Source organism: Panicum hallii, chromosome 5 (genome assembly GCF_002211085.1).
Source record: "Panicum hallii strain FIL2 chromosome 5, PHallii_v3.1, whole genome shotgun sequence".
Classification (NCBI taxonomy): domain Eukaryota; kingdom Viridiplantae; phylum Streptophyta; class Magnoliopsida; order Poales; family Poaceae; genus Panicum; species Panicum hallii.
In genome coordinates, this window is record NC_038046.1 from 6,965,397 (window position 1) to 6,991,813 (window position 26,417).

Genomic DNA, 26,417 nt, shown 5'->3' on the forward strand with positions numbered 1-26,417 from the left:
AACATAAAAACAACCATTGGCATCCAATTCTAGAGATCTTAAGAAAAGAATTCCCACCGTGACAAATTGAGATGTTTCATGCAACATCCAATCGGGATCTCCACTTTTTAGCCAAAGAATCACAACTCTGCAAAATCAGCTTATGAAACACCGAAAAACACCTTATGCAACATCCAAAATATCTGTTTGCAACATCAACAAAAAAAAAATGTTTCAGGTCGATCTTTTTGCAACATTGGCGCATAATAACCTCAACATCTTAAAATATCTATTGCAACATCAAATCGGAACTCGTCGGAGTGCTCACCGCCTCGCCGGGCATGTAGCGCATCAGGTCCCCGTGGCCCAGCTTGAGCTCGCACTTCAATTCGTCGATGGAGCCATTTAGTAGGCACAAGCTCTTGCTGCTCCGCTGCGCCATCCCACGTCGCCATGGCGTTGGGCACCATGCGGAGGAGCACCGGCCGACATGAGCATCGAGGTCTGCGACTGAGCTTGGCATGGCCGGTGGCGCCGTAGCTGTAGCGATGCCCCCGGGACGCGGGACTCCTGCTTGACCTCCACGGCCCGCTTGCCACGGCTGCCGGTGCGCCGTTGCACAACCTCCGCGCCGGCCGCATCTCCAAGCTGCCCATCCAAAAAAATGGAGAAAAGGGAGATCGTTTGGGGAAGAAAGCTGGAAGGGAAGGGATAAGATTGCCTAGTGGGGTCCGCTCACATGGAAAAAGAAAATGGAGGGCAGGAGGCTCGACGGTGCGTGGCGGACAACCGTGCGTCCAATTCTTATTATTCGCGTCGGATGTGCGGACGGAAGCATTACCGATAAATAAACGATAATAACAAAAATTGCAAGGTGAGGCGGTGAGGGTTTATTATAGGAAGGAAAATTTATGAGATAATAAAGTATTTTTTATCATAAATTTAGCCATGAAAGCTGAATAAGATGGGCTAGTACTTAGTAGAGGAAATTTCCAGAGCAAAATATTTAACATAGGTATTTAGAGTAACCATATGATTGATCTTAGTAGTATGTAACTAGAATAACTTTGCATCACTGCGATTCATTTATGTAACCAAGGAATCACCAAAAGTCCTTACAAGAACAACTGCCTCCCCTGAATTTATGGAAGCGAACACGATCCCTAACGATGATTTCTCGATTGTATGACTTGCTTATTATTTTTGTCACTTCATGGCAATCCGGGCAAAACCTCAAGTTCTTTACCACCCGAATGACATGGGGGGCTTTCGTCTTTAACAATCCGTATGCAATGGCAAGCCTTTCACTGTGCTCACAAAGGGCAACTTCTTTTTCCTCTTCACCAACGTCATGTAGAACGGCTGCAGTCCAAGGTTTGTGGCCAGCTCGTCGCACCCGGTCCGCTATTTCTCTCAGAACCAGTCTTATCTCATTGATTTCAGGGTGTGAATCATCGCTCACCACAAACTTATGCAAGTAGCCGTTTATTTCAATTGAACTACAACCAGCAACAGCAGTAACATTGCTGTCCTTCATCTTTTTCCTCATATAGCTCACTCTATCCCATTGGGAATTTGACGCGTACAAGTTGGAGAGCAGAACATAGTTCTCCGGATTGAGAGGTTCTAACTCAAGGAGCCTCTTTGATGCTGATTCCACTATATCCATCCTGTTTGAGCTTTTGCTAGCCACAAGAAGAGTCCTCCAGATTACTGAATTTGGTGAGATAGGCATACCAATAACAAAGGAGTAAGCGTCATCCAGAAGGCCAGATCGACACAGGAGGTCAACCATGCAGCCATAGTTCTCCATTGAAGGTTTGATTCCCAAATTTTGCATAGTAGACCAATACCGTCGCCCATCATCCACTAAACCACTGTGAGCACAGGTTGACAGCACGCCAATAAAGGTGACATTGTTAGGCTGCACCTGTAATATCACAGTACACACAAGAACTTAGGTGGGATATGAGAATTGTAATGGCAACTTTGTGGTTTGTGAAGACAATATATGCAATCCTAAATCCTAATTATCTGAAAACTAGGTTTAATATGTGAACTACCATTGGAGAACTGAAAAAACAAACCGCACTTCAGTACAAATTTGCTTCTATTGCTGATCGTTTGTATTGAACTACATATACAAGTCAGTGCATATGACCTCACTATCACCTATATAACCAACGAGAACAACGAGTGACCAACACATTGCAAGAAAAAATATCAGTGCAGCATTCTTTACCTTGAGCTCTAGCATTCTTGAGAAAAGCCTCAACGCATCCTCCACAAGACCATGTATCGCCAATCCAACTATCATTGCGCTCCATGCCTTTGTATCCCTCTCCACCATCGCATCAAACACCCCTCTTGCCCGCTCTATCAAACCACACTTTGAATACATATCAATCAGTGCAGTGCTCAGCTCCAGATCAACCGTGATCCCTTTCCTATCTATATAAGCATGCACCCACCTTCCCAGATCAAGTGCTCCTGCCTTGGCGCATGCAGATATTACACTGACCATAGTGACCTCATCCGGCTCCACCCCTGCCGCTTGCATCTCCCGGAACAGCCCCAGAGCTTCATTCACCATCCCCACCCTCGAGTACCCACCAATCATCGCGCTCCACGCCACCAAATTCCTGTCCCCGGCCATGCCGTCAAACACCGTCCTCGCGAGCACAACCTCCTCGCACTTGGCGTAGAGGTTGAGCAGCCCGGTCTGCACGTAGGCGCCGGGCTCGAGGCCCTGGCGGAACGCCTGCGCGTGCAGCTGGCGCCCCTCGGCGGGCGCCGGTGCGGCCGCGCACACCTTGAGCGCGAACGCGAGCGTGAAGCTGTTGGGGCGTGGGGACCCCGCGCGCAGCATGCGGCGGTAAGCGGCCAGGGCGGGGCCCGCTGCGGGGAGCGCGCGGATGAGGGAGTTGTAGCAGAAGGCGGTCGGGTCCGGGATTTGGTCGAACAGGTTGCGGGCGTAGGAGGAGGACGCCACGGCTGCGGCGCGGGCGGCGGCGCAGGAAGCCAGGAGCTTGGAGAGCGCGAACGCGGCGGTGAGGCGCGGGAGGCGGAGCCGGAGGAGGTGGGCGTGCGCGCCGCGGAGCGCGAGGAGGCCCGGGCATCGGCGCAGCAGCGAGACGATGTGCGCCTCGAGGGCCTCGCGCGGGAGGGTGGCGGCCTCCTGCGGTTTGAGCAGGCGCATGCGAGCGGTGGGGGGCTCAGAGCGCTCGGGACGTGGCAGCGGCGCAGGGCAAGGATTGTTCGGTTCGTGTGCTCGCGTGAGATGCAGCACGCGCCCGTGTCCTCGTCGTGTCCGCAACGTATCGGCGCGGCCCCAAGAACCGTCCATCCCCACCGCAGCGCATCATGTCAGCATCAGAGCACCAGACCCGGAGAACGAGCACGAACCAGCCGGGGGCTGGCATTTGGCGTGTGCCGGCCGGAGCAAGTACGCAAGCACATGATGCCCGCCGCGCCGCGCCGTGGATTCCCACAGACAGACCCCTCCGCCGTGCGGCCGCACAAAGGGGATCACGTCCGAATCCAGCGAGAATTCCCGTTGCCGCTGACAGCGTCGTGCGTGCTCTCCTACTCCTCCCCCACTTTCTCCCCACCACGGCCTCCCCCCTACAGAGCTCTACTCCTCTTGTCCCCTTCCTCCCCCTCCCCGGCCCGGGAACCCATTCCATTCGCCCTCGCCAACCCCTCTCCCCGCACGCACGTGCGCCCCTCTAACTCGCCCGCCGCCCCGGTCAACCCCGCCAGCCGGCAGCCGCGACGCGACGCATGCGGATGCGGATCGAATGCCGCCTGCCATTGTGGCGGGAGGCGCTCCTTCCTTAAACTATTCCCCTCCGTGCGACAGTTGTCCCCTTCCGCGGTTTAAAGATTCCACGGACCCCCAATGGCCGTGCGTTACCCGGCCTCCCCCGACCCCTTGCCGGATTCGAGGGGCCGCGGCCCGGCGTCGGCTTGCGGAGCTGGTTTTCCTGGCCGGTAGGACTGCTGGTGGTGCGATTGGTGAGCGCTGTTGGTGGTGGCGGCTTCCTGCCGGCGGGTTTTGGGATTCCGGGAGACGAAGAAGGTTTGGACTCGTTCTTGCAGGATAAGGTGGGTATGCGTGATGCGGCATTGTGCGTTTCGGGTGCGTGGGTTTGTGGATGGGAGGATTGGCGATTGTTAAATCGCATATTGGTGACTTGGTGTGCTTTTGACGGCAATCGTTGGGAGGTCTTTTTTACCTTTTTTGTTTGCGTGATCCTTCTCTGCGCAGCGGGGTGATTTCTTTTGAATCGCCTGTTCTCGTTATGGCTTGACAGAATTTTGGGTTTGTAAGAACATGCATCGGTTTTCCTGACTGTGATTTGCTAGAATTTGGTTCAAAATTTGCATTTTTATGAACCTTTTTTTTGTGTAAAATGCATGTGCCGTTGCATTAATTTGTTATTGCTTGGCCGCTTGTTTACTGTTATGAACTACTCGCTAACTCCTAGATTCTTAATTAAATTGCATTTGGTATCCAGACTTTAAATATTACTAAGGAAACCTTCTACCGGGTTCAGCGTATAATGGCATCCACCGGTGGGGAAAAAATGAAGGTGATAAGTTGATTGCGTTTCCAACATTGCATTATGCAGGAGTGAAACGCCACTAAATCTTTTATTTCTACTCCTTACCAGGGTTGTGGCCCAAAACTTTTCAAGGCAAAGGGGAAGAAAACTGCTAAGAGCACAGACAATCCGAGCTGCCATGCTGGTTGGTTTACAATCTTATTTTCCAATACCAGAATAACATTAGGGACACCAGCTCAAATTTTCTTCATTTGCCTTGCACATAAATAGACCTCGAGGTAACTATCAATGGTCATTCTAAATTTAGACGAACTCATGATACCTTGTCTTAATTGACCTTAACAAAAAAACCATTTGGACCTCCGGACAGGGGCTGAAATTGTGGAACGGGAGACAACTGCCTCATTGGCTGTTTGGACACTTCACAGTTGAAACCAAGAATTCGTTCCCAGTTCCATAATATTCCATCTTACAAATAAAATTGTGTCACCACAATTCATCCCCCTATCACTTCTGATTTGGCCTGAAATCATGTAATATTTATTCATCTCTGAGTCGTAACTATCCAGTTGAAGACCAGGCTCCCTGCTGCCAATAGCTCTTGCCACTAATCTGGCACAAAATTTGTTCTCTTTATTTTCGTAAATTCAAGTCAAGTTGTTTCTGCTGCTAAGTACTAATGTCTAGCAAAAAGAAGTGCTAATCGTTCTCTAATAAGAATGTCTAGTTGTTCCTAAGACCATGCAACCAGCAACTAACTTTTCTGGGTCCTCCTATATAGCAACAGCTGAGCCTGGACCAAGTTCTTCTAAGGCAGCATTATCTTCCCCCTTGAGAACACTTTCAGGTACTCTAATGTCTGCAAAGTCCAGTATTTTTTTCCCCTGATCCCTCAAATTAAGCTTTTCGTCATTTTGGTTGCCTTCTTATGCTTGTTTGATCTAAATGGAACCAGAAGTTAGGAGCATGCATCTTAGCCATTTCCTTGCCCAATCTTCTAATAACACTACAACTGAACCCATCAGGTATAATGGCTAAGTTCCATATCCTACCATCCTTGCATCCATTTCATGCTAAGATCAAAGTTTTCACTCTCTACTTTCATCGTGCAGAATATTTGTTTCCACCTGGAATGTTGGAGGAAAAACCCCTACTGCTGCATTGAACCTTGACGATTTTCTTCCACCTGATGACAAGTCAGATATTTATGTTCTGGGGTAGGTTTTTAATTCATATTTCTTAATATCTACAAAAATCTGTTCCAATGTCATTACCTATATCGCTGATGTTTTCAGTTTTAATTTTCAATTATTTGAATCCAGCTTCTTTCACATATAATAGTACTAATGCACAGCTGAAAATGATAAAAATAGTGAAGTTTTACTTGATTGCTCCATCGTAGTATGGTAATAAACTGCATTGATGCATTGACATGTTTGGTATTTCTAGGGTATTTAATAGATCTTTTAGTCTGACATCATTGTGTCATTACTTTTGTTTGTCTAACACTTGAACAGTTTTCAGGAAATTGTGCCTCTCAATGCTGGTAACGTGCTTGTCATAGAAGACAATGAACCAGCTGCTAGATGGCTTGTTCTTATAAACCAAGCACTAAACCGACCAGCTGACATTGATGCCAACGTCTTTCAGCATGAGCCATCTCCCTCTGTTGATTCTTCTTCCTCTCGAGCTTCATCAAGCCTTGATACTTCATTATCTGACCTATCAAAAACAGCAAGTGGTACCACAATCTTCCAAAAGTCCTTGCTAAAAGCCATTAGCAAATCTTTCATGCCAGTCCGCAGAAAACAACTTAAGGCCTGCAATTGCTCAGTTGAAATGACCAAAACATCCTACAGGGATGCTTGCTTTCGGTGTCCAAAAGCCTATGCAGATGAGACAGATTCCTCTGAAGAGGATGAAGAAGAGGAAGTGAAAGACAAAGAAAAATCAAGGGACTCTTATGGCTCTGCTCCTGCTGCAAGGGATCAACTAAAATATAATCTCATAGCATGCAAACAAATGGTTGGCATTTTTGTTACTGTGTGGGTGAAAAAAGAACTAGTACAGCATATTGGCCATCTAAGAAAATCTTGCATAGGGCGCGGAATTCTGGGCTGTCTTGGAAACAAGGTCAGGACAGAATCAAATTGCTGTTATCCTGCAAGTAATTACTCTATTCCTGACTGCACTTCTGCTGCTGCAGGGATGTATATCAGTAAGCATGACACTGCACCAGACGAGCTTTTGTTTCGTCTGCAGCCATTTGGCTTCAGGCCAGAAAGAAGGTGATGAATTCAGGAGAAACTCGGATGTTCTGGAGATACTGAGGCTCACAATGTTTTCTAGGATTTGTCGGAGATCTGGAAGAAAAATCCCAGAGAAAATTCTTGAACATGAGTAAGAATACTGTGCTATGTTTAATTGTAAATATATGTTTCATTTCAAAATGTTTTCCTCACTAATTTATGCATATTGTTGATTTCAGCAAGGTGATATGGCTCGGGGATCTGAACTACCGCATTGCACTGAGCTATGCAGACACCAAGAAACTTTTAATGGAAAATAATTGGGATGCCCTTTTTGAAAAGGATCAGGTAACTTTTCTATCTCGTCAGGAACATGCCAGTGCCTTGGTGGGGTTGCCTGTAGGACTGCTTTGGGTCTATATTTGCTTCTTTAGTGAATGCTAGAGCCTGAGGACAATCTTTCTTTTAGAAAAAAAAACTAACTGGAGGAATGGTGCTATTTCTAAATACTCTTCACATCAATCAACTTCATCATACAAAAAAAAAGTTAATTACCATTCATCGAAAGAAGGCAGAAAGAATTAATAATGTGTTTGTTTAAAGTTAATTGCCTTATGTTGTATGTATTTTCCTTCAGCTTAAAATCGAACGAGATGCTGGGCGAGTTTTTAAGGGTTGGAATGAGGGGAAGATATATTTTGCTCCAACGTACAAGTACTCATTTAACTCAGATGCTTATGCTGGTGAGACTGCGACATCAAAGAAAAAGAGGAGAACACCAGCATGGTATGTACTGCTTGTACCAGAAGGTTTCTATTACACAAAAGACCTATACTGAGAATGCAGTTATGTTAAGTTCTGCTGTCCCTCTAGGGGGTATAAATGGGTATAAACATAGCACGTAATGCTACTTCCATTCCTGTTTGTTCCAAGTGTAAAAGACAACTTAATTCGGTATTCCATGCAAGAAATGAGGTATTCTTATTACTTATTTTTCCACAATATAATGAAACCCACAAGATCCTGCAGTTTTCATATTGTACAAGGTGTTTAGGTAGAAAGCTCAAATATACTCCAATTGACTACATCTGTTCCTACACTTTGTTCAGTAGTTTATATGGTGTGATTTGGTCATGTTTGCTTTCCACTTTCAAGTATTGGGCTATGAAAATATTTTTGCTTCTGAACCATAATTTGAATTATTATTGTGTCCCTCTGAAGTAGTTGAACTTGCTCAGGTGTGATAGAATATTGTGGCGTGGGGATGGTATCATGCAATTATCCTACTATCGTGGGGAGTCTAGATTTTCTGACCATCGTCCAGTTTGTGGAACCTTCGTTGTTGAGGTCGACGTACTTAACAAAAGGACAAAGAGGCGCTCATCAAATGCTGACATGAGAATTGGTGCTGAAGAGCTCTTACCAATGGGCAAGGGTAAAGGTAACCTATACCTACTGCTTAAACGGTTAATGTTGTCAGTTTGCTATGTTAGGGTAGTTATTAAGAAAATAGTATCGGACCAGCGGTTCTAATAATCTGTTATTCATTCCAATTTGCAGGCACTGCACGAAATGTGAGCTCGAAATGTGAGCTTTCCTAGAGTATGATGAGAATATATATAACTTACCCTGGTACCAGAAAAAGGCGAAGCACTCAAGAAGGACGCCTGTTTGTATGAGGGGTAAACCCAACCAATGGCCCCCTCACCCGAACAGGCTTTGTGTGCTTGGCGACTTAGCAAAAATGTTTTCAGTTAAGAACTACATTGCTTAACCAGTATAGCAAAGTTAGGTTGTATTTCCCATGAAAATGGTTAGTCATATATATTCGATATCATGTTTACCACCCGATGTTCATTGTGAGGTAGCTCACGTTTATGTTTGCAAAAAATTATGTGCAGTTACCCTTTTGTAGGTCTGTTCTTTCTTCACGATATCCGGAAGCATGGTTGCACTGAGGCAAAAACAATTTTTGTTTTGAAAAAAATAGCAGAATACTTTTTCTACGGTTCCTCCCTTGTGTTTGACTTCACTGGAAGTATGGAACTTCAACCGTGTAAAAGCTCAAACTCATCATGGTGCATTTTGCCCTCTCTGATTTCCTTTGTTACACCTGAATCAGCTCCGTTCAGAAGCTGATCACCTTTTCCGTTTAAAAGAGGAGGTCCATGATCATTTGTGCTTCATTGAATTCGAATCATCTCCATCCGCGTGCCTCCAGCTTGACTTTTTCTTTTTCTTCCAAACCGCTTGAACTGCTGATCTCGGCGACAGTTTTGTCTGCGCTGCGCTGCGCTCCGTTTGGCGGCACATGAAAAATATGAAGCACCGGGTGACGTCAGAGCGTGGTTATGGCAGAGGCGGACGTGGTCCGGCCTCCGGACGGTGGCCCGTATCCGTGCCGCGCGGGTTCTGATGACCTCTCGGGACGTTGCCCCAGCTGCAGATTTCCGGCGTGCTCGGGTCGCCGCCAGTGCGGTTCCGCCGTGTGGGTGTGACCGGGACGAGCGGAGACGCTCACCAACGGCCGGCGCCGGCGCGTACTCAACCAAGTACTGCAATTATTTGTAGTAGTTTCTCTTGCGGGACAAGGTCACGGGAGACACAAATTTTTGTGTCTTTGTCTCCCGTGACCTTGTCCTTAAGCCCCAAGAGAAACTACTACTATTGCAGCCGCAAATGAACCGCATCAGATGGGGCGCAACCAAATGCCGAAGAGTGGAGGATCGGAATTGAATCGGAGGGTATCCCGGCATTGATGTCCCAACGGCCAGCGCCCAAGGCCAGGATGGACGGACGATCACCGGGGCCGGATCAGTGTCGCTGCCCACGACGGCCATCCATCGCCCACACGCCTCTCGACAGCTCAACCCCAGTTCTCTCCCCTCGCGAGTACCATCAATTCATCGCCGCCACTGTTCGCCAGTACTGCAGAGCATTTGCTGCCTTGTCACCGATCGTGACCTGTGACCCCAGGCAGAGACGAACAGGGCAGCATCAAACCGTACAAGAGATTCGAAGAAGATGCTACACGTACACAGCGTCACGATCTCTAGCAAATTACAGTACACCGAAGGAAAGGAATTATTACATGGAAAAAGAAACAAACCCTGAAGAATCTCGCGCGTGGAAACAATTGTTTGTACGGACGTATCGTAATGCACAACCATATGTGTGGTAAGAATGAAGAAAGAAATCACAAGACTAGGATGTTGGTGCTCGCGAGCTCCGGCGGTGGTCTAGAGCATCCCGGCGGCGGCCGCGACAGCGAGGGGCAGCGCGGCGAGGGCCACGAGGCCGCCGGCGGTGACGCGGCCCGGGGCGTGGTTCGTCGACTTCGCTGCCGAGCCGGCCGGCGTGTTCGCTGCAGGACACGAGACGAGATGGGGTCAGAGGCGAGAGTTAGCAGAGCAAGCAGGTCACGCAAGAATGTGTGACCGTGACTGACTGGGCTACTGAGGGCACCTAACAAGCATCTTGTTCACATCAGCAGAGCAGGAATTATGAGCTGTCACTGCCTCTCTCTGATTGGCATTTAGTTCTGATACCCTCTACTCACTTGTATTGTTTGCAGTGTCGATTTTGCAGCAAAGATGTATATATGCTAGTGGAGGACTAGAGAATCAAATGGTAGCAAGTTACTACCACTTACCAGGCACTTCTGGGCCGATAGAAGGAGAGGGGCCTGATGATGACTTGGGCGAGGGCGCTGCAGTAGGCACCAGTCCCGCAGGGATAGGGACTCCGAACGCTACAAGATAAAGAGCAGCTGGTCAGTGGAATCGGAAGACGTAATCAAATGAGCAGGGTAAGTTGCAAACGCATGCTATCATTTTTTTCTTCTGTAATTTTTTTTTGACTGTAACACATGCTATCATCATCATCTTACTAACTAACTAGGGTAAGCTTGATTGCGTAATCGTACTGCAAAAGGCAATGTTACAGGGTGCCATGAGCCAGGAGGAGGATCTTCCTTTTTCATGAAAACTTTTCAGGGATTGTTTGTAACTTAGCTGAGAATGGAACAACGAAAACGTTAGAGCAGTGGCAAGGATACTGCTTCATTTGGCTAGATTTCTCTCATGATGTAAAGAGGAAACTACTCCATTTGACCAGCTTCCTGCCATGGTCTGAAGATTACTTCTCCTATGCAACTTTGAGATTTTTGTCTGAGATTTTGGTTGGAAGAATGCAAGGTCGTGGCACATGCGAATGCGCACCTGCGCACGCGCTGACGGGCGGCGCGGTGAGGCGGCAGATCCCCGGGAGCGCGAGCGCGCGCTTGTAGTCGACGCTGACGCCGTAGGAGTCGGCGCCTCCGGCGAGCAGCTGGCAGAGGCAGATGGGGTGGGACTCGAGCAGCCCCGCCAGCTCCGGGCAGCAGGCCTTGTCCGGGTGCCGCACCGTGCTCCCGTTCGTCACGTACGACAGGCAGTCCGACATGTTGAGCACCGCGTTCAGGCACTCGTCGCTGATCCCGGGCGCCGGCCCCGGGGCCGCGGCCGGGCCCTGCGCCGCCGCCATCGCGAACGCCAGCGCCACGGCCACCGCCGCCACAAGCACCGTAGACCGCGGCAGCATCGCCATGGCGACGGAGAGAAGGATCAGCTAGCGGCTAGCCGAGGAGGCGGTGGCGCTGCGTGCTGCTGCTTAAGCTTGGTGCGTCACTGGTGGCTGGCTGGTGCTCGCCGAGAAGTGACTCCTATACCGGTGCGTGTGCTTATATACGGTGCAACCGGTGTTACAAGAATGTGTGTGTGCCCGGTCTGCGGCCGCGATTTCCAACTGATCGGAAATGTTGCCAGGTTACGAGCTAGGAGCCTGTTGGATTCCACAGCCCGGCCGGTTGGGTCCACGCCGCGACCGCGACCGGTCCGGGCCGATCTCCATCAGACCAGCAACCAGTACAGGGCAAACCAACCGCCGCTCGCTCGCCGGCTAGCCGCCCAGGATCAGGATGGGCTGCCCCCGCGCGGGAATGAATGCGGATATGAATGCGGCTGCGCTGTAGGCTGCTGTAGCCTGGTAGTGGTAGGACGCGGCGCTGGCGCAGCCCACCGCTGCGGCAGGCAGGCAGGGGCGAGCCGGCGCCGGTGCGGCGGTGCCATGTGCGTGCGTGCAGGTGCAGCGCGCGCGCGCCCACCTTGAATGCCGCGGCATCAATGCACGCGGCGGTCGCCCTGGTCCAGACTACAGGCGGCCAGGCAGGCAGGCGGCTTGCTCACGCGGCGGCACGGCGACCTTGCTCGCGGTGCGGGGTTGGGGGGGGGGGGGGGTGTGGCGGCGGGGGGGGCGGATGCGTCGCCTCTGGTGTGCGCCAGAAATATCAGTTGAGGGGAAAAGGGGGAATCCGTCGAGAAATCTCGGCTTCTCTGGCGGCATTCAAGCGCCGTCCTGATCGGGAGGTTGAAGGCGGAGTAAAAGCGCTCCGGCGTGGCATGTCGATTGTCGGCACGAGTACACGACCAAACCCGCGACAGCATTGCGTCCGCCCCGGAGCGAAAAACAATATGGCTTGGATTAGACATGATGAGTAGGTGATAGCGGATCATTGGCTGAGTGCTCTCTTTATAATCTAACTTAGCTTTTAATATATTTTAGTTTAAAATTGTATAAGAGCTCAGTCCTTTTAGAATCCGGCTTTTAAGTTAAAATTTAAGATCCTTGTAGAGACATCGGTACGTATACATGTGCATCACATTATAAGTTACATGAAATAAAATATTCTCTCCATTCTAAAATGTAGGTCGTTTTGGCAAATCTAGATATATAGATTTTGCTATGTATCTAGACAAAATGTATATCTAGATGTATTGCAAAATCTATGTATTTAGATTTGCCAAAATGACCTACAATTTGAAATGGAGGGAGCAAAAGAGATTGCAACTTTGTCTCAGTCAAATTATTTGAAGTTTGACTATATATTTATAGAAAAGGAAAATAACATTTATGATACCACATGAGCATAATTTACTTCTTTGAAATATTATGAAATATAATTTTACAATTTACTTCTTTCATGTGGTAGATTTTTCTCTATAAAACTAGCTGCAGCCCTTATATTTCAAAAACGTAAAGAGCACTCCTGAGCTGCAACCCTTCGGACTCTTCAATGCAAGACAATTAAGATTTATCTAAGTCAAACCTTTATTTTATTACCACCAATATCTAAGAACTCGTATGGATCAACAATATGGTTAATAATAATGGCTCATCTTGAAATATATAAGAACTATTAAAAACATAATGTTGCTATCAATACAGGTCACAACAGTAAGGATTGTAGCTAGAGCTCCCTCCGTTTGAAATTAGTAGGTATTTTAGGATTTTAAAAAGTCAAATTTTATAGATTTGGACTAGCGAGTTGTTAAACTATATGCATGCTTAATAATGTATAAAAGTTGCATGAGTAGATCCGTATTTCAAAGGTCATTTACCATGATGTTAATTTCATAGCAATTGATGATATACTAGAAAATTAGAAATTGATGGACAATATACCACTAAAGACGTTTAAGATCCTAGCAATACCAATACGTATGCTAAAGACGAAACGAGGGAGTAGGACGTGTTCTTTTTCTGAAAACTAATAGATTGCCAGGTGGTTTTCTTGAAAAGAAGATGCTGCCGCGTGTCGTCGGGCGTTCCCTGCATTAACAGTGCCACTTACCTTCACCCCAGGGCATGTTCAGAGCAAAGTTTTTACTGTGCGATAGTTACGACGGGTTCTAACTCCTGTGCGTGCAGAATGAGGACCAGATCATGCTGCTGTGTTCTGTGCATTTGTTCAGGAACGACCATGTCCGTACAGCGATGAAGTATATTCCCGGGAGATAACATCATAATTCAACTACCAACTACTTTTCTTCAAACATCAGACCTCGCCAGGAATATGCGAAGAGCTATAGAATGCATTGTGCAAACTGAACTTTACAGACAGAAAAAGAACACTTGGGCTTAAAATTTGGGTACCCCGTTCAGAAATTTTCATGCAGCGGCATCATCTTCAGGTTCGTTAAACTGCTCTTCATATGCATCGTCGACCTCATCCTCGTCACTGCTGTCCGGACTAGTACCAGCACCATCCTCTTCTTCATCGTCGTGGTCGGCGATACCAGTTTCTCCATCAATCGAGCTCAACTCCTTCCTATCACAATTTTCATTTGTATCGAGTCTGATGTCCTTGGCCATCTCAGCATTCTCCAAGTCATCTAAGTCACCTGTGGGAATATTATTTTCGATTTCAATCTGGTTCACCTTAACAATGGGAAACTGCAGCGGCTTATCAGGCCAGTCCTCAAAGAAATTGTTCAAGGCCATGAATTTGAACGTGTGAAGAAGCCTATGCCTGTCCCTCTTGATATCGGAGCTAAGTAGCTTCTGTAGGAGGGTTGGTTCCCTGCTCTTAGCCATTGCTCCATCACCGTTAGGAGTATGGTTCCATACCTTGGATCTTTTAGACTGAAACTCTCCACGCTCAAACCTCATTCTTTTGTTAGTTTTGGCACGATTTCCAAAACGAGAATCCCTGCATTGAGTTTTCCAGTTGCTTTTCCTTTCATTGCCTTGATCCTCAGTTTCAGATAGATAGCCAGGTGGTAACTCAGGTAATTCAAAACCCAGTTCTTGCTGCTTTGCTAGGATTTCCTTCAGTTCCTGCACCAAATAAAATAGTTGCATCTAAGAACCAGGCCAACATACATTTTCAGATCAAAATAATGGAACTGTAACATCCTAAGACATATCCCCACTACTTGAATGCTGTAGACAATGCTTCTGACTATAGACCACTTAAAGGCAAATCAATTCTATTTTCCTTTAAAACTAAGGAGGTACATCATGACCATAGATCCATATAATAAATATTCGATCACCTGGCGTCGCAGCTGGGCATCTTTGTCCTTGGTTTGATTATCTGACTTACTCTCAGACAACTTCTGCATTATGGAGTACAAGCAGTTGGTCACTAAACGTTCCTTTCATGTAGACATGAAGTACTCAGGTTTAGTAAGAAGGTACAAGTACGAACATGAACCTTGCTTATATTGACGCTTGTAGGGTAGTTCTTCTTCCGTGCTTCTACCCACTGTTTAACTTCATTTGCATCATAGATTAAAGGAGGGCGCCTGCAAATATGTGTTAAATATTATCTGTAGGATGCCTAAGAAATATGTATTGCTAACCCTATGATTAAATTGTATTTGTACAGCAACAAAGAATAGGAAGATCAAGCAGTTAGACAAGGCACAAATCACAAAAGCGCCAATAGAAAGTGAAGGTAGAAATAACTAGGAGGCTGGAGTCTAGGAGGTTGAGGCTATCTTGTTCAAGTGTTCAACATGTTGTCCTAGTCTCCGAGCCTTTTCCGATACATAAATAAAAGGATTAAAAAAGTCACCAGAGAAGCATAGGATGCTCAAACTATTCTCAGAATAAAGGTGTAAGAAGTTCTGATGGTTTGATGACAGCATAAGCATACTAGCTGAGCAGTGGATGCTGTACCCAAGATACTCAAGTACTCAACACTAAAATGTGATAAAGGGCATAATAAAGAAGTCGTCATTTTTAACTTCGGACAGAGTAGAAGAGATCCCAGCTAACACACAATGAGGTTCATCTTAATATGCATGACACAAATATTCAGGTTCTTATTAATAGCAATGATATAGAGTTACTGACAACAAAAAACAACAGAGAAACATTAGCATGCTTACTATTCTCAGAATGAAGGCATAAGAAGTTCTGATGGTTTGATGGCAGCATAAGCATACTAGATGAGCAGTGGACGTTGTACCCAAGATACTCAGGTACTCAACACTAAAATGTGGTAAAGGGCACAATAAAGAAGTCTGCAAGTCAAATTTAACTTCGAACAGACTAGAAGACAACAACAAAAAAAATTCAGTAATGCGTACTTTCGGCTACCGCCTGATGCCGGAGCTGGAGCATCACTGCGACGTCCTGATGCTGGACCTTTGTGGCTCATGAAGTGGGATTTTGTGTCTTCCCAGTTGTTGTTTCCTGATAAAGTGAAAATAATAATGCTAGTTGGAGAGATATCAATCAATAAGACAGATGATGAAACAAATGTACCAGATACAGAAGAGTACAAGTAAAATGGAACTTAAAGAGAGAAATTTTCTCCCAAAGAAATTCCATCTCAAGAGAATGAACATGCTAGTTTTACATTTAGTTGGAAAAAGAATGCATTCCAGGCTTGAAAACATGAAAGACACTCCAGCTTGAAGATGAACGTTGAGCATAGGCTCAGTACGAAACATATAATCCCAACTCTCAGTGAAAATGCAGAGAAGATGGGCATGATTTGATTTGGCAATTGTAAAGCGTATGCATGTTCAAATCAAGAGGTGACAAAAAAAGATCTATAGTTAACTGTGTGTCATAAATCACGCTACCTCTTCCACGACCTTGATTATAGTGTTTTCCTCTTCCCCTCCCTCTAGGTGCACCGAATTGCCTGCCATCTCTAACATCTCTTCCAGAGTTAAATCGGACTCTCTGATCTGTTGTTTTGTTCCCATTTTCAGATGCAAAATTAGATATGCCATCTGCTTTATTCTCAAAGTTGTTTACCTGTTATAAATTCAACAGATCATAAATTAAATGAAGCAGTACATTCTTTGGAAGGATGTCATAGAAAAGCATATTTTTTTTCTGAATTAGAAAAGCAACAATCAAAACAGAATATATTATGGCTTATGATGTGAGAATCATCTAAACAGTTCTTTACAGATGGTACTATCCTAAAGGACTAAGGAACTCTCAACAGTTGCACGCACATGAATCTATGATTGATCAGTGCAAGAAGAACAGAACTAGAACACCAAAAGGTTTAAACAACCATTGTGCAAATGAACAACAGGGCATAAGAACTGTGTTAGTTTTGCTCATAGCCCATAGGGGGACTTGGTGAAAACAGTGATGGAAGATCAGATAACTCAGCAAAGGTTAACAGGCTAAACATTTATTATTTGATTGCAGTACAGTGTGATTTGTCTACTGAAAATGATGCTTGGCACCTGGCACAATGATTGGAATGATCAGCATATAGAGTGGCATCTTAATAATAATTGGCCCTAGTAACATCCATCAAAAGTCATCATTCTGCAGATAAGAATGTTATCCCAAATTCCCAATCCAAATGCAACAGACCAGAATAACATATATGTCAGCGAACTCATCTGTGCACCAACAATCATTAAGCTAAAAACCTAGTGTCAGTTCATACCCTATTGATCGACCCAACAAATAAGGGCAAATGATTCAATCACCTCGCCGTTGCCGCCACCAAAGCTATTCCGGTCCTTCCTCACATCGTTGAGAATTGGCCTCGGTGCACCGCCGCTGTTGTTGTCGTCCTTCTTCGCGACATTGAGAATTGGAATCGGCTTCGGTGCTCCTCCGCTTCCGGCGTTGTTGTTGAAACCCTTCCCCGCAGGGCTCATCATGGGCCTGGGCGGCCGCGGCCCGCAAACCCCAGCACCGCCGGGCCGAAACGCCCCGCCACCGTTGAAACCGGCTGGCGGCGGGCCGCCCGTGTAGGGCGCGAGCTGGTTGGGGTTCGGCGGGAACCCTCCCGGGAAGAACGGCGCCTGCTGGTGTTGCTGTTGCTGCTGCTGGAGCGCCGCGGCGGCGAGGAAGCCGAGGTTCTGGAGCTGCTGCGCCTGGCCGAGGAGCTGCAGCGCGAGGAAAGGGTTGGCGGCCGCCGCCGCGGCCATGGGGTTGGCGGCGGCGGCGAGGTTGGGGACGGGCGGCGGGAAGGCGGGGTGCATGGGGACACCGGGGAGGTGAGGCGGGCCCGGGTCGCCGCCGGGCCGCGCGCGGTGGGGCTGGTTGGGGTTGGGGCGGGGAGGGTGGAAGGGGCGCATGGCGGCTGGCCGCGCGATGGCGGTGGGTGGGGACTCGGGAGAGATTTTGGGTAGGGTTTTAGGACTCGGGCGGCGCGGAGACGAAGGCTGCCCGTTCTCTGGCTGTTCCGTTGTGTCAACGCAAGGTTTAAAAGTCAAATTCTCTCAAAAATAATGATTTTTCCAATTACTCATTTTTCTTACAAAATTTTGAAAATTAAAAAATCACCTCCAAGTTGTCCACAGAAAAACCTTTACCGTACCACCTACGCCATTGGGGAGTGGCAAAGTTGCCGTGCTCTCTGCAGTGAGGTAGCCATATTCAATTGCGAAAAGATTCAGGGCTGTTGAGTTTGCGTGTCGTGGAGGAAAAAAAAAATTTCAAAGGAATCTTACCAATTTGAAGTCCTAAATGAAGTCTATTTACAAATTTTTTTGCATGGATGGGTTGTAAATCACGAGACGAATCTAATGATGCTAATTAATCCATGATTAAACAATAATTAGCGGATGGTTACTGTAGCATCACTGTTGCAAATCATGGATTAAGTAGGCTCGTTAGATTCGTCTCGCGATTTACAGCCCATCCATGCAAAAAGTTTTGTAAATAGACTTCATTTAATACTTCAAATTAGCAAGATTTTTTAAAATTTTTTATGTTTACGATTTTTTTACGTTTACGGCGTGAGAACTAAACTGGCCCTCATGATCTTTAGAAGTAGTTTCTCTGCATTACTGCAGAGGAACTCCCCCTCACTGACGTGGACCGCACTGCGTTTGGGCCCACACGCCAGCAGGTGAGTCCCCCTGCAGTACTGCAGCGAGACTCATCCATGATCTTTGCCATGGCACTAAGTGTGACAAGCACCCAATCTGAGTTCACTTTCATGTTTTATTGTACGACTTATTTAATTAAAAATTCGAAATCTGAACCAAGAAAATACAACCTTAAATCATTACATGATCGAGTAGTAGATGTACAAACTGAACTTTGTAAAGATACAGCCACTATAAGCTGGGCATAAAGCAATCAGATTGACTATAAAGCTAACACTTAGTCTTGGACCGCTGCAATAAGTCGGGTATCCAATGAACAAGCACCTGCTTCTTTATTAAAAAAAACTTACACGGAGAAGACATTCTCATGTTCCTTTATTAAGATTAGCAAATGTTAATTTGCTGAGGAAAGAAGACAGGCCCCTTCAACATACAAAGCAAAGGTAATATCTATTACTGAACAACACAACATCTGACAGCAATGAATTCATTTGATGAACTATTGGCTTTTCACTATATTAGGGATCAATAAGGGTAATCACCCATCCATTTCATGGAAATGCCGCTCCTTTTCCGATTCACAACAGGAATTAATAAGAACATGAACACAACCCATGGGCAAATAACAAACTGGTGAAAGAAATTTTGATGTTTGACCAGCAGATCCTGCCAGATATACATCAGTCCAGGCGAGTAGTGGACACAGCTTGTTGCTTGGGGAAAAAATTTCCCGCAATGCCTGCCAGGTAGACATCTTTGCATTCCGTTCTGAACTTCTGATATGCAGGAGTGACGTGATCCAAGCAACATATGTACCTCTGGGTTTCAGCTTTCACACACATTTGCTTCAATGCCTCTAGTATAGTACACCCGAGTATCCATTTCAGTTTCGACTGGTGCCAAACTGCCAATATTTTCCTTCCTCCACCACTATCAGCAAAAAAAATTCTTTACTAGCACTCACTCAAATGGATTCCTAGGTGGAAAAGGTCCTTGTGTCGAGCTCCTGTAACAAGTAATTGTTTAGAAAGTGATATCTATTACCAATTGCAAGTACAGGTTCCAGGAGCTTACAACATGTGAGAGTCTTGTCCAGACACGTAGGATAATCCTCCTGGTATTTTTTTAAGAAAAAAAAAGAATCAGGTTTAGCATTAAGAGCGAGGTTTTCCGTGTTCCCGCGCTTGCGTACTTGCGCATGATGATTAATTTGGTGCAACAGGCAGATACCTTGAGGCCCAGAAGGAACGTATGGCATAGTAGAATTCTGAGAAACCCATGACTGTGCTAAGCTCCCAGAATAATCTGTGGTGGTATGAAGATCTGGTAATGTATCCTGTAGCGAGGTCAAATCCATAAACTGAAAAAAGGAACAAAAAAGCTCAGTGAATAAAGGGAAAACAAAAAGAAAGTATTTGGCAACATGGCAAAGCTGCACTCTGGCTAGCATGTCAAGAAAAAAAAAGTAAACAGGCTCAAGTCCTGGGATCTTGGATGGGCTAGTAATCACATACTAAACGAAAAAAACACAAGATCTATGAATAAAGGTTTTTGAAGTGTTGCGGCGTTCTATGGCGTTGGGGGTATGCTGGACACCTAGGTGTTGTGGCATAACAAAAACCTTGTGGCATTGTGTGACGCCGGGGGTACACCTGGCCTAGGCGATGCCTCAAACCATGCTATGAATAATTTCCTTTTCTTACAAAGTTGTGCTTTATAAAGTTGAGAAGATTAGGAACACAAATTTTCTTCTAATTAGAGTTGCTGGAAAGTTACCTGTAAGGAAATTTTATTGAATTAGTGCTTACTACTGCTTTTAGGAGGGGAGGTGTAAAGGGCTGTCAAGAACTCTGATTTGTAAATTGTAATTCTTACAATATCTATTTGAAGCATCGTAAGACGACTTAATGTAGTTGGCTCTTTCGTATAGCTTTCTTTCGTTTTGTGCCCCTATTCATATTAACATATATTTGGCTGGGCCACAAATACTGTCGTTGCATCAAAGAATAAAGGAGCTCATAAACAAAAGTATAAGGAACAGAATTGCTGGCCAACATTATAATTAGTACGATTGTAAATCCTAAAATTATGATACCATGTCGTTGGCGTCAACATCAGATTCAAATGCTATGTCAAATGGATTTGTTGATTTTCCAGGATGAGACACCATGCCATCCTGAAACAAAATCATCAAGGATTGGTAAAGAAATAAGTTCATCCATTTTGACATTAAAAGGTAGGAAAATAGTTAATGCAGGTGAACGCAAATTACAGGAAAATAGAAGGACATCCAAAGCGACTAAATGACATATACACAGGAACCCATGAAGGGTGGTGTATGCATAGGGCACCTTAGAATACATAGTCTGAACACGTTATCTTATAATAATAATTCCTTAACTTCTATGATAAGCTAGATGATACAAAATAGACCCCTTCCATGATAAGCTAGATGATATTCACAAAATAGAGCCCAACAAACAAAAGAAAATACACATTATATCTCAAACATAATATTTTTAATATGTCCATGCATGTTTGCTCACAGTAAAATTGAAGCTATTGTAAAGAAGGAAGCTCCATACCAAATGGGATTGAGGCGGTGCAGGAAACAATGGTCCAGCCATCTCAACAGGTGAAATGTTGAAACCAGAAAACATATCCCCAGGAGTTGGCCTTTCAGTCTCACCCCTAGCTAAATCCTAAAGAATGATTGAGAATATTCAGCCTAGCTTTCTTTGAGAAATATACTTTTCGAGACGTTAATTGAAACTTGTGTACCTGTGGATTTCTGGGTTCAATATGTGAAGCACCAGGTGTAGTAAATTGATGAGGCGCTACTTGAGACATAGTGTTGAATGTGAACAAATTATTTGATGCGCTCTGAGTTGATTCACCAAAGGCATTCCAAGGCTATAAACGAACAAGGAAAAAGTTACTAAATGGAAAGCTATAACAAATAGCTAAGCACCTCATGTGTCAAATTATTTTACCGGAGAATTTTCTTTGGGAACAGAAATCTTCACTTCTTCAGTATTTAAACTCCAGTTATCCATCATGGACAGAGTACTTTGCGACCCAATGGCATTTGGTGATGAAGTTGGCGATGTTGATTGATCAATTCCTTTAGCAATATCATCAGATGGATGAAATGCAGCAGGCATCTGAGCTTGCACATTTAAAACAGATGTTAAAGATCCACATTGTGCATCAAAGAAAGCCCATCCACCGTTAGCAGGCAATGGAGCTGCTGATGGAATTTGTTGAACATTAGACAAATGTGGCAGTTGTTGGTCAAAGCCAGCAAACAGATCTATCGGCGGAGGGGGTGAGGAAGTTGCTGGTTCCTGCAAAATTGACAGACTGAAGAGATCTTGGTGAGCAGGATGGGATGTGGCGAGTGCTTCAGCTGATGGTATCACGGCCTTCTGAACGACAACATTATGGGAAGGTTCTTTGGCAACATCAGAATGACTGCCTAAATTATGAGAAGCTGATGACTGTTCATTAAAGCCAGCAAACAGATCTATCTGTGCATCAGAAGTGACAGGTTGTTGCGCAGTTGATTGATCAAAGAGGTCAAGAGGTGTGAAAGTCGTTGGTTGTGTTGGGGCAGGCGACGGCACCACAGCTTCAGTCTGAGCCCCACCATGTTGCACAGGGTTCCTAGTGGCAGTGGTTTGGCTACCTAAATCAGCAGATTTCTGAGGTATCAAGTTGTGGTTGCTGGGTGGCGAGGCATATAGTTTTGTTGAATTTGCCACGGGAGAAGCCACAATCTGATGGTTTACTGCAGAATGCACTGACTTTTCTGTTGGTGCATCAGGCGGGTAACCTGATTCAACTGATTTGTTGGACACTGAGCTACCATCAAATGATCCAAAACTTCCAGAAGAAGCTGTTCGCTGCACATGGAAAGAACAAATAATTCATATCTAATGCTCTATACCTGGAGGAGTTTTCTATGTCAAAAATGCATTTACTGGAAAGTGAGGGGAATAAAAGGATCACAAACCTGAGGGCGTCGAACTCCGTTCAAATCTATTTGTGATGAAGTTACATTAGGATACTTCTGGGATTGAGGATTTTCAGCAGAGACGTTTCTTGAATGATGGACGGAGGGACTACTGTACCCTGTCTCTTGAGAGCTAGGAGAAAGGACATCATTTCTAAAGTCACCAGTGCTTGAGGCTGAAAAGTCGGAAAACCTTGACCCTGAACTTTCATTAGCAAATCGGTCTTCATTCATCTGATCTCGCAAACGACCTGGACTGAATAGAAAGTTGCCGAGCTTCCCATCGAAGAGTGCCCTATCTGAAGGCCTTCGAGCAAGCGTGTCAACTTGCTTACCATATCTTCTATCTTCATACTGAAAATCATAAGGTGGGCTTTGGGAGTATGAATGATAGGAGCTAGGTCTTCTCATTTCATTTTCATTGCTTTTCACACTCTGCCAGAAAAATGGAAACTACAGTTAAGACTGAACTATGGAAGTTTCAGCAGGAATAAATGGACAGCAACTGGAATTAGCTGGAACAACAATATGGACTATGGCAATTAATAGGTTAGATAAAGACAATGCAACTACTTATATATCCATAACTGTTCTCACTAGACTTAGATAAAGGAGAATACAACCGTGCTCGCAAGACACATCAGCTCATTACCTCACTATCTGTCGCTGGCTTGTTAGAGGACCCACCAGCGTACTTCTTGTCCACATAAACAGTCCTGATAAATTCCCTTATCTTATCCGGATTGCTGAAGCAAAAACAGAGTCAATAAGAAATGTAACATCATTCAGAGAACAAAAGGAATAAGTACCCATAAAAAGTCGAGAATGAAATGAAACTCACGTATTGACAGGCAACCTCATTCGTTGCCAATCCCAGTCCTTTAGGTAGATGTCGCGAGCTCGCTGCAATGATTAACTCAATTTGAGTCATAAAAGCTGTACGGGGTGCCCTAGAGGTAACATGATTGAATAGTTGTGGGTGCATTTGTTACCTGATTACCCCCCTGTTCAAGAGCCCGAACTTCTTGGGTTGTAAATTTGGACATTGACACCGATTTAACACGGTGAGTGAATTCACGGCTGTATATTACACACAAGACATAAGAAGTTAATGTCAAGAAAAAAACAGAAAAACTAAAAGCTAGCTTCACAATACAACAGGACTTGGTTATCAAGTTCAATTAGGAGCACGACTAACAGGAACATAATGCGACAAGCCGACAAACCCTTAAGTGTAGATTTTCAATTATGTATGGGCAGAGGACAATACCCTTTTTGCTTTTTATATTAGGTACATTCCTATTGTATGCCTCGTTAGAAGCATCAAATAGAACAGCATAAATTTAGCAAAAGTCAATACTCAATAGAACTAATATGAGAGTTACAAGATAATAGGAAGAATGAGCAGCTGAATAGGCAGGGAAAAGATACTCACTGAATTCCACTACATGACAGGCAAATGAAGGTCCAGAAATTGGTACATACATATTGCGGCCCCTGCAACGAAACAAAATTGATTTGAAGTCAAGAGAATGATATTAAATTGGACGGGTAGCTGGGACAAAATGTGTCACTGATCAATTTTTATGCTGCACAGCAAAAGTAGGGTTTCAACCACAGTTAATCGTGGAAGAAATAATTCTACTATCACGCTATACAGTTAAACTAATAAAAGCAACACAAGTTTCCCTTAACAAATATGTAAGTAATGAAAGTTCAGCAATTCTGTAAATTAATCAAGTTAATCCTCAGACACCAATAGCAGTGTTGATGAAAGTTAAGGAGATCTAAATAGATCAAACAACTATCTATTAACAACCCAATTCAGCAATTGTAAGTTACAAAATGGCAGCAACATTAACGAGTTTCCCAATCTGATGTAACCTAGGGTCCTTAGACCTCTCATGTGATCAAAGGGTGAGAGCAATGAATTTTCTATAATCAGATATAGGAAACAGAGTACCAAGCTATCATCATTTAACCAACAGATACAACTTGAACGCGTGGACCGATGAGCCAAAGTTCACAACAAACTTGATAAAATTTTCGCAAATCTGAGCTAACTGCCTAACATTCCTATCGAAGGGAAAATTCCGCCGCCTCCCTGGCAGCGACCCGCGAAGCTGAACAAAATAGATGCTCCAATCAGCTTAGCAACGAAGCAAACGGGCGAGAGGGGTTACCACACTGTTGCAATTGATGCACTTGCGGTTGGGCGGCAGCTTCATGAGGCCGCGGATGATCTTCTCGTTCCTCTCCTCCTCCCTCCTGCTCCCCATCGTGCGCCGCAGAAATCAAACAATCCCCCCGGAAAAAAAAACTGAAGGATTCACCCGAAAAGGGACGGCCCGAAATTTCCACGGGCCAGGCCAGAAATTGGCGAGCCCTAGCTCGACTGGGGCCGCGATTCGGGCGCTTGTAGGGGATTGGAGGGGTCGGCGGCTAGGGTTTTGCGGAGGTGGAGAAGAGGAGGAGGAGGCGAACGGGAATGGCGGCGACGGCGAGCCTCGAGAGGGATGGGAGGAAGGAAAGGCGAAGCGAGAAATTTGGCTTTGGGGATTAGTGGCTGGAAGCCGACGGGTTCGGGCCCCTTTTTTTATTCTAACGTGAGAAAAGGTTTTAACGGCGTCGTCACGTCAAATTGATTTCCTGCGAGGAACGACGGCAAGCAAAGTACGCTCCGTGCGATGCCATAAGCATAATGGTCAAATGCGAGCATTTGTCTGTTTCCTGGGATCATGATCAGCAAGCTGTACATGTCGGCTGCTTGTTTCGCATTTATGTAGTACTCCTCCGTTTCAAAAAAACACTTTCGTTCACGAGCAGTTAAATAATTTTAAATTTATATAAAATAATGTTAATATTTATGTTATAAAATAAGTGCTATTAGATTAATCATGTAATATATTTTTATAATAAATATTTTTAGATGTAAATGTTTAATTTTTTATAAATCTGGTCAAACTGAAAATTATTTGACTTCTCGAAAAATAAGAGTTATATTTTTTGGGATGAAGGGAATAGTACATGTAAAGATTAGCGTTTGAAATTGTGCTTAGTCTAATTTCAGTGCAAGTTTTATAGAGGTTTCATGCGCATTAAATACAGTAACACGTTAGCATTTGTGATGACGTGGTAAGATAATTATGAAGAAAGAGAGGGATGTTTATAAATTGTTTCCAACACTGTGAAACTTATATTAGGGCTACAGAGTTTCATTTTATGCAATGCGTCCAATCAGATACCTCACAATTAAATGCTATGACTAGTCGATAAAATCTTAGAATAAAATTTTGCATTGAAGAACCTTATTTTATTCACTAACTCAAATATACTTAGGTGATAGACACTTTTATGAAATCATGCAATGAAATCCTACACTACGAATAGTCTTATTGGAGAGGGTTTTTTTTGAATAAGGTGTATTGTTTAAAAAAAAGAATAAGGTGTATTCTACCTCTTCCATCTTATACGATCAATCTTATTGAAGGGTTTTATAAAAATTTCAGAAGCCTTAAATTTAATGCCACATTAACAAGTTTGTTGATATGCCAGAATTATTATAAGGAGAGAGAGGAGGGGGAATTTTATAAATATTACCAAGTTGCTATTCTAGGTAACTGTACAATAAAACTGAGACTGACCTAAGCAGAAAAGGGATTGAGTTAATATATTGACATGCAAGATGTTTATAAGCTGGAATGATAAGTTTGTAGGATAAAATTTAAATATTAGATTGATAAATTTTTTAGCATTTCGCCTACACGGGCCGTTTAACCCGTGTACACAATGTGTAAACACTATACAATGGCAAGCCATGTCCGTTTAATCAACCGTTTACCCTGTTTAATCCATTTAAATAGCCTTTGAGTTAGAATAAACTGTTAACGGTAGGTGACCGACTGTTTATATGGTGGCTTTTAGGGAGTATGTTTTTTCAAACAATTTAGATAACCTTCTC

The 26,417-nt window shown here is 44.7% G+C and overlaps 4 protein-coding genes across 7 annotated transcripts; 1 reads left to right on the forward strand and 3 right to left on the reverse strand.

The window, feature by feature from the left end:
• Positions 1–484: 484 nt before the first annotated feature.
• LOC112895954 (pentatricopeptide repeat-containing protein At2g02980, chloroplastic-like) lies at positions 485–3,472 on the reverse strand. Of its 3 annotated transcripts, XR_003229308.1 has the most exons (4): positions 2,222–3,472; positions 1,099–1,909; positions 719–782; positions 488–627 (listed from the first exon to the last, which is right to left on the reverse strand). XR_003229308.1 is itself a non-coding variant. In XM_025963972.1 (3 exons), coding segments are annotated over exons 1-3 (1,917 nt in total). In that variant the 5' UTR covers positions 3,326–3,472; the 3' UTR covers positions 485–780. The 3 variants fall into 3 exon arrangements, 2 of the variants coding, with proteins under 2 accessions (XP_025819757.1, XP_025819756.1); XM_025963972.1 differs by having other exon boundaries at positions 485–782; XM_025963971.1 differs by lacking the exons at positions 488–627; positions 719–782 and having other exon boundaries at positions 1,067–1,909.
• A 41-nt stretch (positions 3,473–3,513) lies between these two features.
• Positions 3,514–8,663, forward strand: LOC112895955 (type I inositol polyphosphate 5-phosphatase 10). Of its 2 annotated transcripts, none has more exons than XM_025963973.1 (12): positions 3,514–4,086; positions 4,500–4,574; positions 4,656–4,731; positions 5,329–5,394; positions 5,503–5,572; positions 5,660–5,764; positions 6,065–6,680; positions 6,754–6,947; positions 7,036–7,144; positions 7,434–7,582; positions 8,035–8,237; positions 8,357–8,663. In XM_025963973.1, the coding sequence occupies exons 2-12, from the start codon at positions 4,545–4,547 to the stop codon at positions 8,395–8,397; spliced, it is 1,659 nt and encodes a 552-aa protein (XP_025819758.1). In that variant the 5' UTR covers positions 3,514–4,086; positions 4,500–4,544; the 3' UTR covers positions 8,398–8,663. The 2 variants fall into 2 exon arrangements, with proteins under 2 accessions (XP_025819758.1, XP_025819759.1); XM_025963974.1 differs by having other exon boundaries at positions 5,506–5,572.
• Positions 8,664–9,807: 1,144 nt separating this feature from the next.
• LOC112894476 (non-specific lipid transfer protein GPI-anchored 2-like) lies at positions 9,808–12,014 on the reverse strand. The gene is made up of 3 exons (XM_025962201.1): positions 11,017–12,014; positions 10,449–10,547; positions 9,808–10,160 (listed from the first exon to the last, which is right to left on the reverse strand). Exons 1-3 carry the CDS (start codon positions 11,381–11,383, stop codon positions 10,036–10,038), a joined length of 591 nt encoding a protein of 196 aa, XP_025817986.1. The 5' UTR covers positions 11,384–12,014; the 3' UTR covers positions 9,808–10,035.
• A 1,524-nt stretch (positions 12,015–13,538) lies between these two features.
• Positions 13,539–25,040, reverse strand: LOC112891840. Its single transcript, XM_025958823.1, has 19 exons — positions 24,640–25,040; positions 23,892–23,953; positions 23,449–23,536; positions 23,298–23,359; positions 23,109–23,202; positions 22,457–22,891; positions 21,435–22,346; positions 21,223–21,354; positions 21,027–21,143; positions 20,537–20,617; positions 19,672–19,801; positions 19,516–19,555; positions 17,894–17,966; positions 17,089–17,787; positions 16,213–16,390; positions 15,712–15,817; positions 14,832–14,922; positions 14,671–14,733; positions 13,539–14,452 (listed from the first exon to the last, which is right to left on the reverse strand). The coding sequence occupies exons 1-19, from the start codon at positions 24,733–24,735 to the stop codon at positions 13,784–13,786; spliced, it is 4,128 nt and encodes a 1,375-aa protein (XP_025814608.1). The 5' UTR covers positions 24,736–25,040; the 3' UTR covers positions 13,539–13,783.
• Between the last annotated feature and the right edge of the window lie 1,377 nt (positions 25,041–26,417).

Bases quoted from the DNA above. Each gene is read 5' to 3' on its own strand.
- LOC112895955 (XM_025963973.1), top strand. From the start codon at position 4,545: ATGGCATCCACCGGTGGGGAAAAAATGAAG. The intron at 6,948-7,035 runs GTAAGAATACTG...TGTTGATTTCAG, and splicing joins GAGAAAATTCTTGAACATGA to CAAGGTGATATGGCTCGGGG. The intron at 7,145-7,433 runs GTAACTTTTCTA...ATTTTCCTTCAG, and splicing joins CCCTTTTTGAAAAGGATCAG to CTTAAAATCGAACGAGATGC.
- LOC112894476 (XM_025962201.1), bottom strand. From the start codon at position 11,383: ATGGCGATGCTGCCGCGGTCTACGGTGCTTGTGGCGGCGGTGGCCGTG. The intron at 10,548-11,016 runs GTGCGCATTCGC...TTTATCTTGTAG, and splicing joins GCCCGTCAGCGCGTGCGCAG to CGTTCGGAGTCCCTATCCCT. The intron at 10,161-10,448 runs GTAAGTGGTAGT...CGTGTCCTGCAG, and splicing joins TATCGGCCCAGAAGTGCCTG to CGAACACGCCGGCCGGCTCG.
- LOC112895954 (XM_025963971.1), bottom strand. From the start codon at position 3,325: ATGGACGGTTCTTGGGGCCGCGCCGATACGTTGCGGACACGACGAGGA. The intron at 1,910-2,221 runs GTAAAGAATGCT...GTGATATTACAG, and splicing joins CAAGAATGCTAGAGCTCAAG to GTGCAGCCTAACAATGTCAC.
- LOC112891840 (XM_025958823.1), bottom strand. From the start codon at position 24,735: ATGGGGAGCAGGAGGGAGGAGGAGAGGAACGAGAAGATCATCCGCGGC. The intron at 21,144-21,222 runs GTACACAAGTTT...ATCATTCTTTAG, and splicing joins TTGAACCCAGAAATCCACAG to GATTTAGCTAGGGGTGAGAC. The intron at 15,818-16,212 runs GTAGCGTGATTT...TCACTTTATCAG, and splicing joins TAATCAAGGTCGTGGAAGAG to GAAACAACAACTGGGAAGAC.